This window comes from Prionailurus viverrinus, chromosome C2 (assembly GCF_022837055.1).
Source record: "Prionailurus viverrinus isolate Anna chromosome C2, UM_Priviv_1.0, whole genome shotgun sequence".
Lineage (NCBI taxonomy): Eukaryota > Metazoa > Chordata > Mammalia > Carnivora > Felidae > Prionailurus > Prionailurus viverrinus.
In genome coordinates this window covers 26,885,225-26,900,164 of record NC_062569.1, presented here as the reverse complement: position 1 = coordinate 26,900,164, position 14,940 = coordinate 26,885,225, and the positions used below count along the sequence as shown (strand labels likewise).

Below are 14,940 nucleotides of genomic sequence, written 5' to 3'. Positions count from 1 at the left end.
GTGACAGTTTTACTTATTCCTTACCAATTTGGATGCCTTTTATTTCTTTTTCATGTCCAATTGCTGCAGCTCAGACTTTCATTATTATGGTGAATAAAAGTGGTATGAGTGGACATCTCTGTCTTAGTGGATCTTAGCAGAAAAGCTCTCAGTTTTTCACCATTGAGTATGATGTTACCTGTGGGTTTTTCATATAAGGCCTTTATTATATTGAGGTATGTTCTCTCTAAACCATATTGTTGAGAGTTTTTTTTATCATGAATGGACGTTGTATCAAATGCTTTTTCTGTGTTTATTGATCATATAATTTTTTATTCTTCATTTTGTTAATTCTCCAAGATTTGCAAATCTTGAACCACCATTGCATCCCTGGAATAAATGTCCCTTGATTGTGGTGGATGATTTTTTTAAATGTATTGTTGAAATCAGTTTGCTCATGTTTGTTGAGAAATACTGTATATATGTCAGAGATTTGGGTCTGTAGTTTTCTTTTTTTGTGGTGTCTTTGTTTGGTTTTGGTATCAGGCCATTAATGGCCCCATAGACTCAATGTGAAAGTTTTCCCTTCTCTTCTGGTTTTTGGAATAGTTTGAGAAGAATAGGTATTAACTCTTCTTTAACTGTTTGGTAGAATTCATCTGTGAAGCCAATCTGGTCCTAGACTTTTGTTTGTTGGGAGTGTTTTGATTACCGATTCAATTTTATTTCTAGTAGTTGGTCTGTTCCAATTTTCTGTTTTTAATGTATTAAGTAGATTTTTATTGTAAAAACACATAAGTGTAAATATATAATATATAGGTAATATAAAGTAATATAAATATTCTGTAAATATTTTTTATAGTCTGGATTTTGTTTGCTGATACGTTGAATATTTTTGCATTTAGATTCATAAATGATTTGTCCTTCAGTTTTCCTTTCTTATAATGTCCTTTAGGTATTTATGCCAAATACTGAAAGAAAAATCCTGACTTATAATCTTGTCTTGAAATTACTCCTAATTCTTGAGAGTTTAATCTAAATCCTTCCTGTTTAGGGATGATTGTTTGCAGTGCTCTGATTTGGTGTGTGTCATATGGGAGTCTGGAAACTGTAATATGATTGTATTACTGTTTTAAGAAACAACTTTGTTTTCCCCATGGTGCATTTCTAGCTTTTTTTAATTGAGAAAATTCGCACAGAAAATAATTTACATTTTCATCATCCTGGAAAGAAACCCCATTCCCATTAGCAATTATTCCCCGTTTACTTCTCTCTCCAGCCCCTTGCAACCACTAAATCTACTTTCTGTTTCTAGGAATTTGTCTATTTTGGATATTTCCTGTAAATGGAATATATACAATATGTGGCACGTTTGTGTCTGGTTACTTTCACTTAGCAAAATATTTTCAAGATTGCTCCATGTTATATGGCATGTGTTAATACTTCATCCCTTTTTATGGTTCTTATGATGACCCTCCTTTTGTGGGCTAGAACTGAGACCTCTCTCTTGTGAACTAAGATGTAGTCTAACAGAAAGAATCGAACTCTTACTACAGCTATGAAATTGTCTACGCTAAGCAAATTTTAGGAGGAGAAGTAAAAATAAATGAAGAATTTCAGGCCAGTGTTGGAAAAAATTCAGTTAGAGATCCCTCTATGATTTTTATACTTTAATGCAATTTCATTTTATTTTTTCTTAGCTTTCTAATTTTCTAGGGTTTGTTTGTGTCCTATTGTGACTGTGGGTTGTGAATATTCTTTTAAGCTCCAGTAGGATTCTAATTAAAGCCTGAGGGGAATTGCTATTTTATTAATTTTTTTTCCATTGGCATTATAAAAACATTATAGAGGATTCTGTGGATGGTTTGAAAGTAAAGAAAAAAATGCAGAACTATTTTGTTTATCAGAATATTTCACATTGAATTATTGAAATTAAATATTTAGTATTAATTGGCTGTCCGTTTCAAGTATTCTAAGTGCCTTGAGTAGAATAACTTAACTACAATTTCAAAGTAGCCCCTCCCCCCAAATTGTAAGATGGGTGCTAATAATTACTTCATTATCTTCATTTTCTGGAATCAGTAGATGTTTAGAGAAATTGGGTAACTTGCCCAAGGTTACACATACAGTAAGTAATGGAGCTTGAATGTACGTAGGCAGTCTGACTTTAATTATACTATTTCCCTAGGGTGTGTTGCTTGCATTTGCAGGTCAGCCAGCATGTATCCATTTCTGAGGTGTATAGAATGTTTTATATACCATAGAGGGCCTTCACACGTAGTGTCTCATTTAATATTCTCAACACATCTAGGATAAGGGTGAAGCATATAGACTTTCTCTTGCTTAATATTGTATTTCCAGAATTTTTGTTTAGATAGTAAATGTTTGTTTATTCGAAGTTACATATTAAACATGTACTAGATACCAGGCACTGTATTAAGTTCCTTGGAGATTTCAAAGGTGAGTTATACTTGAATGCTCCCATTTAGAAAGAAAACTAAGATATAAATTATGATACAAAATGGAAAGTGCTATAATAGAGAGTGTTCTGGATGATCAGAGTAGAGATGTTTTTCTGTATTGATACTTTCTTTTTCTCTTGTCTTTGTTTGCTTCATTTTACCATTTTGACTCTTAAAATTTTAAATTAGTGGTTTGACCCTTCAGTCATTCCAAGGCCTGTTATTACTTTTGGAAATAATCTCTATAACATATGTTTTATTTGGTTTTAGGGAATGACAGAGGAAGAGGAAGACAAACTCTTGGCACTGAAAGACTTCATGATGAAATCTAACAAAGCAAAGGCCAATATAGTAGACCAGAGCCATCTTCATGATAGTAGTCAGAAAGGTGTAATTGACCTAGGGGCATTAGGCATAACTGGGAGACAAGTTGATCTTGTTAAAACCAAACAGGAACCTGATGACAAGCGAGGTTGGTACATTTATATATGTGTATGTGTTTAGTGTGTTATTACTTCATAATACTTATTTCATAAGGCATATTAGTTGTAGCTAATTAGTAGTAAAATAAGTCACATTTTCCAGATATAGAACTTTCAAGTATTGTATGTGACTCCATTACGTAACAGGCATATTTAGGGGAGGAAAAGTGGAGAATTGAATTAACAGTTAAGAGTTTATGTAACCTGTCACAATTATGGCTTTCTGTGTCAGAATCAAGATTCAAACCAAAGCTGGACTCCAAAGCCCTATTCTTAATAATAATAGAATAATGTTGCCTTTGTGGATTTACATGATTGAAGATGGAATCCTGATTTTTTAATCCTTTAAAAACCAACCCAAGTCAGTAATCAATGTTAAAACGAGATAATTATCTAGTGTTAGTAGGTAATGCCCAGTGAATTGAAAAGAACAGTCTTGTTATTAACAATGAAATAACAAAAGAGTAGAGACCAGAGAAGACTTAATCGTTTGAAGTCTCTAGATTTAGAACTGTCAGCTCTGTGACAAGGATGTTGACATTGATTGTACGAGGTTTTTAAGATCTTGTGTATTCTTCCTTTAACCCTTTTTGGAGATGTACTTATTTCCAAGTACATGCATTTAAAAACCACTCTTTTCCAGTATCAGATTTTAAAGGCAGCTGAATTGTATTTAAAAATAAACCTCTAATTGTCAAACTTGGGGTAAAGTATTTGGAACTTCCATAAGTAAAGCACTCATACAGATTATAAGAAAAACACAAGCACCCCAAAAGAAAAATATTGAAGGATTTGAACTTACAACTGATAGAAGAATAGAAATGCATGTTTGAAAAGGTAGATAAATGCAAAACAATGAGATGCCATTTTCTGCCTGTGTGATTAGCAAAACACTGATGATACCTGTTGTTAGCAAGGTTGTAGGGAAATAGGCATTTTCATACACTGTTGATGAGATTATAAATTGAACATGTTCTTTTTAGAAAGCAACGTTCTTACTCTTTGAGTCACTATAGTCAATTCTGAAAATTTCTCCCAAGAAAACTGACAGGCATGTGAAGAAATATGTAGAAGAATGTTCTCAGTTTAAAAAAAGGAAATAATTGAAGTGACCATTAATAGGGGAATGGTTAAATAAACATTCAGTGTATTCGGTTGAGAGGAAAAAGCAGATTGTAAAATATATTACTTTGTACTACTTTATTTTTTAAATTTTTTTTATTAAAAAAAAAAGGTTTTTTTAATGTTTATTTATTTTTGAGACCGAGACAGAGCATGAACAGGGGAGGGTCAGAGAGAGAGGGAGACACAGAATCCGAGGCAGACTCCAGGCTCTGAGCTGTCAGCACAGAGCCTAATGTGGGGTTTGAACTCATGGATGGTGAGATCATGACCTGAGCTGAAGTTGGACGCTTAACCGACTGAGCCACCCAGGCGGCCCTGTACTACTTTATTTTTGCAAAATGATATGGTAGTATATCATAAATGATACAGTGTATGAGATTTACAAAGTTATAGGGGCAACTCATTCTATATTTTGTAATTAATACTAGAATTTTGTGTTACCGAATGTACTTTTTGTAATTGGAGAAAGATGTTTTAAAAAGATTTTCTCATCTCTTTAGTCTGGAGGTAACTATATAGCAATTGACTTTTACATTTTGTTTGTTTGTTTCCCAAGTAACGGATACTGGAAATAGGTCATATCAGTGTGGTTGGTGACATTTGAGAAAGTTGTTTTTCTTGTTGGTTCTCGAGATAAGGTGGTTATTTGAAATTGAGCCCACCTTAGGAAACTAGGAAACAATTAGGTCTAATTATTAATGCCACTGAAAGTGCATCTGTTCCATCTGCCCTAGAGATAAAGTGAGGGTTAAGGAATTGATATATAAATATAAATAGATTGGAGATCATAAAGAACAAATAGGATGTGAAGTCCATTGCTATCCCTCCCTAACCAAAAAAATAAATAAAAGTGCATATTGGTTTTAGAGGTTTCCTTTAGACTGACTATTCTGAACCTGTTTTTGTAGCTAGAAAACACGTAAAACAAGACTCAAATGTAAATGAAGAATGGAAAAGTATGTTTGGGTCACTGGAACCACCGAACATGCCACAGGCCCTACCTAAAGGGAGTGACCAGGAAGTGATTCAGACTGGGAAGCCTCCTCGTTCTGAGTCCTCTGCTGGCATTTGTGTCCCTTTGTCTACTTCTCCACAGGTACTATCATCTAGGCAGTAATCCTTGTGTTTTTCAATCCCTTTCTACTGCTTTGGTTGTTTAAAGGCTGTGTACTATACTGGGAAAATCAGTATAGTGAGTTGTCCTTTAAGGGAGGACGTGTTTCTTCTTTCTTTCTTTTTTTTTCTTCAAATTTTATTTAAATTTAACTTAGTTAACATATAGTATAATACTGGTTTCAGGAGTTGAATTTAGTGATTCATCACTTACATACAACACCAGTGTTCATCACACGTGCCCTCCTTAATGCCCATCACCCATCTAGCCCATTTCCCACCCATCTCCCTCCATCAACCCTCAGTTTGTTCTCTCTAGTTAAGGATATGTTTCTTTCTAAGACAGGTTTATCTTTAATTTTATAGCCAAGGGGAAGTCTAGTAATTGAAAGCATCAAAAAGGGCCTTGCGTTAGAGTGCTCCCCAATAAAGTGATCTGAAATTGTGGGTTGAAGACATCATTATGGACTGTAATTATAATTAGGTTGCAGTGAACCTTTTAAATCTTTTATTCTTTCTCTAATATAACATATCTGTAAAATAGCAAAAACATCTCTGGAAGAAAAGTCCCTAGTTTGCCATCTGTGAGAAATGTTACAATTCTTATGTATTTTAAGTATATTTGTAATTTAAGGTAACTCTTCCTTAAGCCAATATGTTTTAAGTGAAAAATGCTAACTGAACCAACTGATAAATTCTATTTCTATTCACTTAAATTCTGTGGATTTTTGTTTAATGTTATTTCTATACTGATAGTTTTTTTTAATAATGTAGAAGTTTGGAAGTGTAATACTTGTGGTTAAACTTTATTTTAATGAGATTTTCACTGAACAAATGTCATTATATTTAAATGGATTTAAAAATTGGCACGTTAATAAGGAAAAAAGCTGATATAATGAAAAGAGAACATCAGTACATTTTTATCATCGAGTATACCTTGCTTTATAACATACATACTTATAATTCTGTTTTGCAGCTTCCAGAAGTGACAAATGTCCAAAATAGAAAACCAACAATACAGGTTTTAAGTAGTACCATTTTACCGTCTACCTACCAGATTCGGATCACAACGTGTAAAACGGAACTTCAGCAGCTCATACAGCAAAAGCGGGAGCAGTGTAACGCCGAGAGGATAGCTAAGCAGATGATGGAAAATGCTGAATGGGAGAGCAAACCACCACCACCTGGTAAGAGTGCCGCTGCTGGGTAGTTGTATTCTAGCCCGGGTGCCGGAGCCTAGAGTCTAATGCAGGGTGCTGATAATTAATTACCAGGAAGTAAGAACAAAACTGTCACTTGAAAGCCTAGAGGAAGAAGCATTAAATGAGAAATTTTAAGTCATTTGTGGAGTTTGGATCTTCTTAGCTGTCAGGGCAACTCGCAGTGTCTTATTTAGGCCGTGTAGTGTTTCCAGCCTGTGATCCATTTTCCCCATTTATAGTGCTAGGTTTTACCTGCCTACTTAGTGTCATGCCACTTTTTCATAGGATGTCAGGCTTCCTGGGGTAAGCTCCAGTTTTTATTTCTGAAGGGTCTGACATCTATTTTCTTTTAGAAAAGTAAAACATTTGGAAAGTAATGGGTACTTCTAAAAAGCAGACAAAATCAGTTATAACTCCAGCACTAAGTGATTATCAACATTAAGATTTGGGGGAAACGCTACTATATTTTGAGAAGATTTAAGAGATACTTCAGATGAAAATGTGGCTCAGCTATGTTAACAGACTTTCCCAGTATAAATGTAGAGCTAGAGCTAGTTTTTGATACTAGATTTGTAGATTTTAAAAACATTTTTAGTGAGTTTCTGTATACAGATTTTAATAATAAAAATTTAACTTGAAAACTCTGAGAAGAAATGCATAGTGTGTTTATGCTTAGAGATTTAAAATTCATGTGAATTCCCATGTGCTTCCCATTGTGAACTCTGGGGAGAATGCTGGTAGAGACAAATGATTTTTTTAATGTTTATTTATTTTGAGAGGGTGGGGAGGGGAAGAGAGAGAGAGGAGAGAGAATCCCAGACGTGGCACAGAGCCCCACGTGCTGTCAGTGCGGAGTCCTGCACAGGGGTTGATCCCACGAACTGTGAGATCTTGACCTGAGGTGAATTCAAGAGTGGGATGCTCAGCCAAATGAGCCAACAGGCGCCCTTAGACATAAATGACTTAAAGATTGAAATATTAAGTGGTTAAGTGGCCTCTCAGGTCACATGAATTTTAGCAAAATGTGCTGGAATGTTTAAGTTGTTTCTGTAATATAGTTCAGTGTTACATACCAGCTCTGCTTTAAAAACAAAAAAACTTAACCACAAACTGTCTACTTATTTGACAACAGAATGTCTTTATAAGTAGCATTTTATACTTATGTGGAACTATACCTTTTCTTCAGTAATCACAGAAAAGGTATCAAGTTTTGAGGTTCAAAAAATGTGGAATGACTGTTGGACTTTTGATTTTTTTCTTTCCACACTTGAGTGGTTGTGTGAAATTGATTTTCTCTAGAGGGAAATGTTCAGTCTAGCCTGGTAGATTATCTAGACTTCACGGCAAAGCGTTTTCGATCACTTTCAAATCTAGCATATCCTCCTTAAAAATCACATTCAGTTGTTCTTCCCACACATGTGAGCTAGAGGTCCAAGGGTAAACATATTTTTTTTATCTTAGAATTAGCCAGGTTTGGCAGGAGTCTTGCTCTCATTTTTGTTTTCTTGTAAAAAAGAAATAATTTTATCCTAAAATGATACTGGTATTACTTAATTAGGCACTGTGCTGAACCCCAAAACAGGATGATCTTTTATTTATTTACTTTTATTATTATTATTTTCTTTTTAGAGAGAGAGCGAGTGCAAGCGGGGGAGAGGGGCAGGGGCAGAGAGAGGGAGACAATGAGAGAGCGAGAGAGAGAGAAAGAAAGAGAGGGAAAGAGAGAGAGAGAGAGAGAGAGAGAGAGAGAGAGAGAGAGAATCTTAAGCAGACTCCATGCTCAGCACAGACCCCGACATGGGGCTCAATCCCACAACTTTAGGATCATGACCTGAGCCAAAATCAAGAGTTGAATGCTCAACCACCTGAGCCACCCAGGCACCCCCCAATACAGGATGATCTTTAGTATACCTTTCTGTTTTATTTTAAAATTGATTAATATTAAATATTAAATGTTAAACTAAATATAAAAGTTTACTCTTTGAACATTGAAGACATTTGTTTATATGCAAGAACCTTTGCTAGATACAGTGAATGATTCAGAATGGATATGACATGGTCTCTGGCCTCAACAAATCTATAATTTATTAGAAGAAACAAACCATACACAAAAATATACATAATAAAACATGTGCATAGATGTCATAAAGTACTGGAAAGTCCATGGGCTATAATTAATAATACTATTTATACTAACATGTTGATATCATACAATAAGTGATTGCAAGTAGAGAAGACATCAACATTTGGGTGTTTGCTGTGGATGTGGGACACAATATTAGATACTTTATACATCTCGTTTGTCCATATCCATCCTTTGGGTTCAGTAATAATTCCCTCATTTTACATTTGAGGAAGTTGAAGCTCAGATAGTTTAAATAAGTACCTCAAGGCCACACATTATATTATGATGGGTCTGGGTCTTTGAGACTATAAGAACCAGGTTGCCTCCCTAGCACCCAATTTCTGTAAATTAGGGTAGCATTATCTGCCTGTTGAGCAAGTAGTCAGGGTTTTCCCAGGTAGTGAGTGACTATTGTTCCTTTTCAGATACTAGAGAAGGGCCCCAGGTACAGTCACTCTCAGGCTCTTTGAGCAACACTTCATTGCTATCTTGGATGTCTTACTCAGTAGATAAAAGTATCTGTCGTGGCCTAGTAGGCCACTCTGTATTGGCTAGCTCTTGGAACCCTTTGTTTAGTTCTTATGATTGGTTTCATGCTGGTTGTTGGTGACTGTAGCTGAGAGGTGAGAGAAGTATAGTATTTGTAAACTATAGTTCAAGACATACTCTTTTGCTTTTCCTTAGGGTGGCGTCCTAAAGGGCTGCTAGTTGCACATCTTCATGAACACAAATCTGCTGTAAATCGAATTAGAGTCTCTGATGAACATTCCCTTTTTGCAACGTGTTCAAATGATGGCACAGTGAAAATTTGGAATAGTCAAAAGATGGAGGGGAAGACCACCACTACCAGGTAATACGTGCTTGGGAGGAGAATCCATTTATTTAATCAACAAATATTTATTGAGTGCTCACTCTGACAGGTGCTTTAGGAACCAGGGATATATAGAAGTGATAAAGGGGCACAAATACCTGCTCTATGGGGCTTTCCTTCTCGTGAGAGGTGACAAACAATAAATAGTATAAAAAAGCAGAACATATAGCATGTTACATGGTAAAAAATGTTATTAGAGAAAAATATAGGAGGGAAGACAGATAGGGAATAGAGTAGGGGGTGGGGTAGAGTAGAATTTTAAATAAATTGATTGGAGACTGCCTCCCAGAGATGATGTCGTTTGAGGAAAGACCTGAAACAGGTGGAGGAAAGAGTTGTGTGGATCTCTCCGGGAAGAGCATTCCAGGCAGAGGAAAGAGAGATTTCAAAGGCCCTGAGGTAGAAAGATGGTTTGGCACGTTTTGAGGAACAGCAGAAAGGTCTGTGTGGCTGGCGCAGAGTGAGCCAAGAGGGAGGAGGGAGAGGGGCCAGATCATATAGGGCCTCGTAGGCTATTGTAAAGGACTCTTGACTTTTACTCTGAATGAGATGGGAGCCTTTGGAGGGTTCCAGGCAGAGGAGAAACATGGTCTGAGTTAAATTTCAACAGAACTGCTGTGGCTCTTGTATTGAGAATACTGAAGCAGTTAGAGGCTATGATAGTAATTCAAGAAGAGGTGGAGGTAGTGGGAAATGATCGGATTTGGGATAGATTTTGATGGTAGAGCCCAAATTTTGCTAAATGGGTTAGATGGAATATGAGGAAGAGAAAAGTGAAAGATGATGGAATGGCTAGCCATGGAAGGAAAACACTCACTGTACCATTGCCCTGCTGTTATGGTCAAGATGGAGTTTAGTTATGACTTGAAATCCCTAAAACTGTTTGTGCTGATGTGATTTTGATAAGTGTGATTTAGATTCGTACATTTTTGTAGTTGTGTCCCTGCTTGCTATGCAGTCTGTCTGCCAGCCCTCCATTTCCCCATCCCCGTCACTCTTACCATACTCATATTTGTTCTGTTCCTAGTTTGGTCTAGGTCTGAAAAGAAAGCTACTAGATGTCAAAATTGAATTTCATGTGGAAAAAAGAGATCTCTGGTGCTTTTCATGTTATCAGTTCGGCAACCGCAGTTAACCACAAAATCATCAAACAGAGTATCTTTGATAACTAAAATAAGTCAAAAGTTGACCTTTTTTTTTTAAGTTTATTCATTTTGAGAGAGAGAGAGAGCACGAGTGAGCATGCATGTGACTGGGGGAGGGACAGAGAGGGTGAGAGAGAATCCCAAGCAGGCTCTGCACTGTCAGCACAGGGGGCTCTGTCTCAGGAACCATGAGATCATGACCTGAGCCAAAATCCAGAGTCGACACTCAACCAGCTGAGCCACCCAGACACCCCAAAAGTTGTCTCTTTAATGAACAATGTGATACAGTTTTGTGGTGTTTATTTTTTTAAAAGAGCTCTGCATTTTTACTCTATGCTTAATTGTTTTTCATGTTCATTCTTTCTTGGCATTGCATTGGTCGGAACATAAATCAAAAACCAATAACAGAATCCCAGAACCCAGGTTCCATTTAGCAATTTTTTGTCAACATTTTATTATGAAATTTCAAACCTGTAAGAAAAGTTAAAAAAAGTTTCACAGAGAACATTCATATTCTTGCCTCACAGATTCTGTAATTTTACTGTATTTGTTGTCATGTAATTATCCATCCTCCTCTCAATTCATCTTTTTAAAATGTATTTCAAAATAATTTGCAGATATCGGTACACTTCCTCTAAACACTTCAATTTATATATCGTTAGCTAGAGTTCAGTCTGTGTTTATAGTTCTTTTTTTTTGTTTGCCATAAATTCATATGCTATGAAATACACAGATCTCAAGTGAACCATTTCATGAGTTCCAATAAAAACATACACTCTGCAACTTAAACCAGTCTCATGGCATGTAGCCATCATACCAGAATGTCCTTTGTGGAAAACCCCTGCCTTCCCCCTGCCTACAATCATTTAAAAAAAATTTTTTCCACCATTATTAGCATTTTTGTTAGTATGTTAAATATCTCTTCTGATAATTATTTTTCAAATGATCTTTGTTATATCATCATCAGTTGAATTCATTGCCCCCCTTTAAAAATATTTTTTTTTAATGTTTATTTATTTTTGAGAGAGACAGAGCATGAGCCCGGGAGGGGCAGAGAGAGAGAGGGAGACACAGAATCTGAAACAGGCTCCAGGTTCTGAGCTGTCAGCACAAAGCCTGATGCGGGGCTCAAACTCACAGACCGTGAGGTCATGACCTGAGCTGAAGTCGGACGCCCAACCAACTGAGCCATCCAAGTGTCCCTCATTGCCCATTTTATGAGGAGGGGAAGTTCATTTGACATGTGTAAATCTCTCAAGTAAGAAATTGGAATCATTGGTTAACTTTGCAAAAGTCTCATTTGTTAATTCCCAAATGATTTTTATTACTGAGCCATGCCTTCTGTATTCCAGTGTCATATTTTAGGGAGTAGTATCCAAGTGTCACATTTCAGAAAGTGGTACTCCCGAAAATGTGGCAGTTTAGCTGACTGTATAGTCTTTGGGAAGTATGATAATTAGAGATTGGATTTCCTCTGAATGCAGCTGCTCTCTTGCTTTGCTGTAACACCTGCTGTCTTATTTGTGGAGTGTAGTAGGCCTTGGCTTGGGGGTGCTTCATTCCAGGGTGGGGAGGAAGGGAAGGGAACAGAATGTGTTGCCCTCATCACATGCCTTCATGAACTGGATTAGGGAAGAGGCAGGCCATTATTATTGTCAGATCCAAGTGGGGAACAGCTGGTGGCTGGGAAAGAGAAACAAACCTCTTTTTTCTTAGGAAAAGGTTTTTTTTTTGTGTTTTTTTTTTTGTTTTTTTTTTTTTGTTTTTTGTTTTTTTTTTTTTTTAGGAAATGTTAGTAGTACATTCTGACTACTGAGGTTTTTTCCCCTATGCATTATGTTGGCTGACCACCCACTTCCCAGTCCTGACTTTCTCACTGAATTATGAATGGTGATTTAGGTCACCTGGATCTAGGCTCTTTTGGTGTGTCCCTTGGGGACTAGTTTGTGAAATTTGTTGTTTTTAACCTTTCACATAGATTTTTAAAAAACTTAATCCTTTATAGTATTCGAAATTATTTTCCATATCCTTCTTGTACTACCCTATTTTTGGCTCATTTAACTTCTCAATTTTGGGGGAGGTTGAAGAATTTGGTACTTGTTGAATGTGATGATAAAACATCTCAGTGGAGTTCTGTCTTAATGAAAAGCTGATACAATATGAGAGGTGTGCAAGGAAGTTATCAGTGTTAGGGTAACATATAGAGTCACTGATAGTGTTTGGAGGTTGAAGTGTTTGAGTGGTATGGCTACTCTGAAGAAAAGGGAGCATAAAGGCCTATAAAAGCCCTGAGGATGCCAGAGGCCTTAATCTTGGCCAGTCGAATTTCAGAGACAGGAAGAGAATGGTCAGAAGAGGAGAGAGAAGAAGCCAATCAAGTTACATCAGACTGCAATAGAAGAAAGTTGTTGTTGTTTTTTTGTAATGTTTATTTCTGAGAGAGAGAGAGACAGAGCATGAGTGGGGGAGGGGCAGAGAGAGAGGGAGACACAGAATCCGAAGCAGGCTCCAGGCTCTGAGCTGTCAGCACAGAGCCCGACAACAGGGCTCGAGCTCACAGACCTTGAGATCATGACCTGAGCCAAACTTGAACGCTCAACTGACTGAGCCACCCAGGCACCCCTAGAAGAAAGTTTTAAGAAAGGAACTTAGAGGCGACTCTGAAATGTAATAAAACCAACTGGCACGATTGGGCATTCTCATATAGTGAGTGCCCTTTGGTGGAATGCAGTTGATATATCCATCATCCATGGAGGGCTTTTGACAATATATATATTTCAAGGCTTTATGATGTCCATATCCTAAGAAAATAACTAAGAATGAATTCAGAGATTTAGTTTTAAGGCTGTTCAGAGTGGCTTTCTTTATAACAGTAAAAAAAAAAAAATTAGAAACAAACTTAGAGGTTCAGCAGTAGGGGTTAAATTGGATAAATAAGTGATGGTGCAAAAACAAAACTGATGTGGAAGTGAATTTTTTGATGAAATATATTGATATATCATGTGAGAAAATATGTTTAAGAAGTAGGTTTAAGAACCCATGTAGGGTTTCTGTTTTTGGAATGACAAAGTAAGGATTTCTAAAAATCTGTTCCTTCATAAAAATAGAACACTGGTAGATACTGTCAAAATCAACATTTCCAGAGCTCTAGGAATTAAAGGTCTTGCAATAGTCTGAAGAGTGTTATTCACGAAAATCAGCTGATTCTCAGAACACTGAGCCATGTGTTCCCTAATTTTATCCCCTTTTACCAAGCAGTGCAGTAGCTTTGAAAACTAATAGCCACCCAACCCTTTATCAAGCTTTGCAGTAATTTTGAAGTTCACAGTTCAACAACTATGGTAGCCATGAAAACCAGAAGCTTCGTTGTGCTTGGAGGTGTCATAATGGCTAAAAGCCCCATCTCTAAGGAATTGTCACTCTTTGACCTTTCTGCCAGCTTGTTGGAAGCTCCATTCTTAGGGTCTGTCTTTATTTCACTGGGCTCATCTTGTTCTTTGAGAAAAACTATGCCCACAGCACATTTGTTGAAATTATCAATGCTATTTGTTTAACACTGCAGTGGCCCGAGGTGGCATTACCAGTTGTAAGGAAGGGGCCAACAAAAAACTTAAAAGGAAGAATTAGAGAATAAGATGTCTTTAGGGGCCTTTGAAAAGTTCATACCCACATGCATGTGTAGGGTTGTTCACATGCCCAAGAAAGAACTGAGAAGCCCCTGAATTCTCACCTCTAGCTGACCTTGAGACTCTATACAAGCAGGAAACGAAGGATAAGGCAGAGTTGTAACCCTCTTTGTGGAAGGTGTGCACAAACACAGAGCCTCAGCAAAGGCTAGAACACTTACTGTTTTAAGGCATGAAGGGAAATGTCTGTCCAGTCATTAGCTGACCACTAAGTTAACCCAACAAAGAGTAGTGGCTACACTTGAAAAAGATACAGACTTTATAGAATTAGTCCAGGAAAGTCAATAAATAACTTTGGAATATTATTTCCAAAGTTTACATGTCAATTAGATTATCTAGTTTTTTTTTTAATGTTTATTTATTTTGAGAGAGAGAGAGTGCACACCTTCACAAGCAGGGGAAAGGCAGAGAGAGAAGGAGAGAGAGAATCCAAGCAGGCTCTGCACTGTCAGCCCACAACCCAGTGTGGGGCTCAAACCCAGGAACTGTGAGATCATGACCTGAGCAGAAATCACAAGTCCGACTTCACCGACTGAGCCACCTAGGCACCCCGAATATCTAGTTTTGAACAAAAAATTGCAGGTCAGGAAAAGAAACAGGAAAGTATGGTCTATACACAGGAAAACAGAGTCAGTGGAAACTATTTCTCAGTAATCTTAGATATCAGACTTGTTAGACAAAGATTTTAAATTAGCTATTAAAAATATGTTCAAAGAATTAAACTGTGTCTAAAGAATTCAAAGTGAGACA

At 36.8% G+C, this 14,940-nt stretch overlaps 1 protein-coding gene across 2 annotated transcripts in view; it reads left to right on the top strand.

Moving 5' to 3' along the window:
- PIK3R4 (phosphoinositide-3-kinase regulatory subunit 4) overlaps nt 1–14,940 on the top strand; it is a 207,482-nt gene that overhangs the window by 172,673 nt on the left and 19,869 nt on the right. For both annotated transcript variants that reach the window (XM_047875523.1, XM_047875522.1), the window contains 4 exons: nt 2,712–2,913; nt 4,957–5,144; nt 6,138–6,348; nt 9,173–9,338. In XM_047875523.1, coding sequence (XP_047731479.1) covers nt 2,712–2,913; nt 4,957–5,144; nt 6,138–6,348; nt 9,173–9,338 — 767 coding nt within the window. The remainder of the gene's footprint in view (nt 1–2,711; nt 2,914–4,956; nt 5,145–6,137; nt 6,349–9,172; nt 9,339–14,940) is intronic.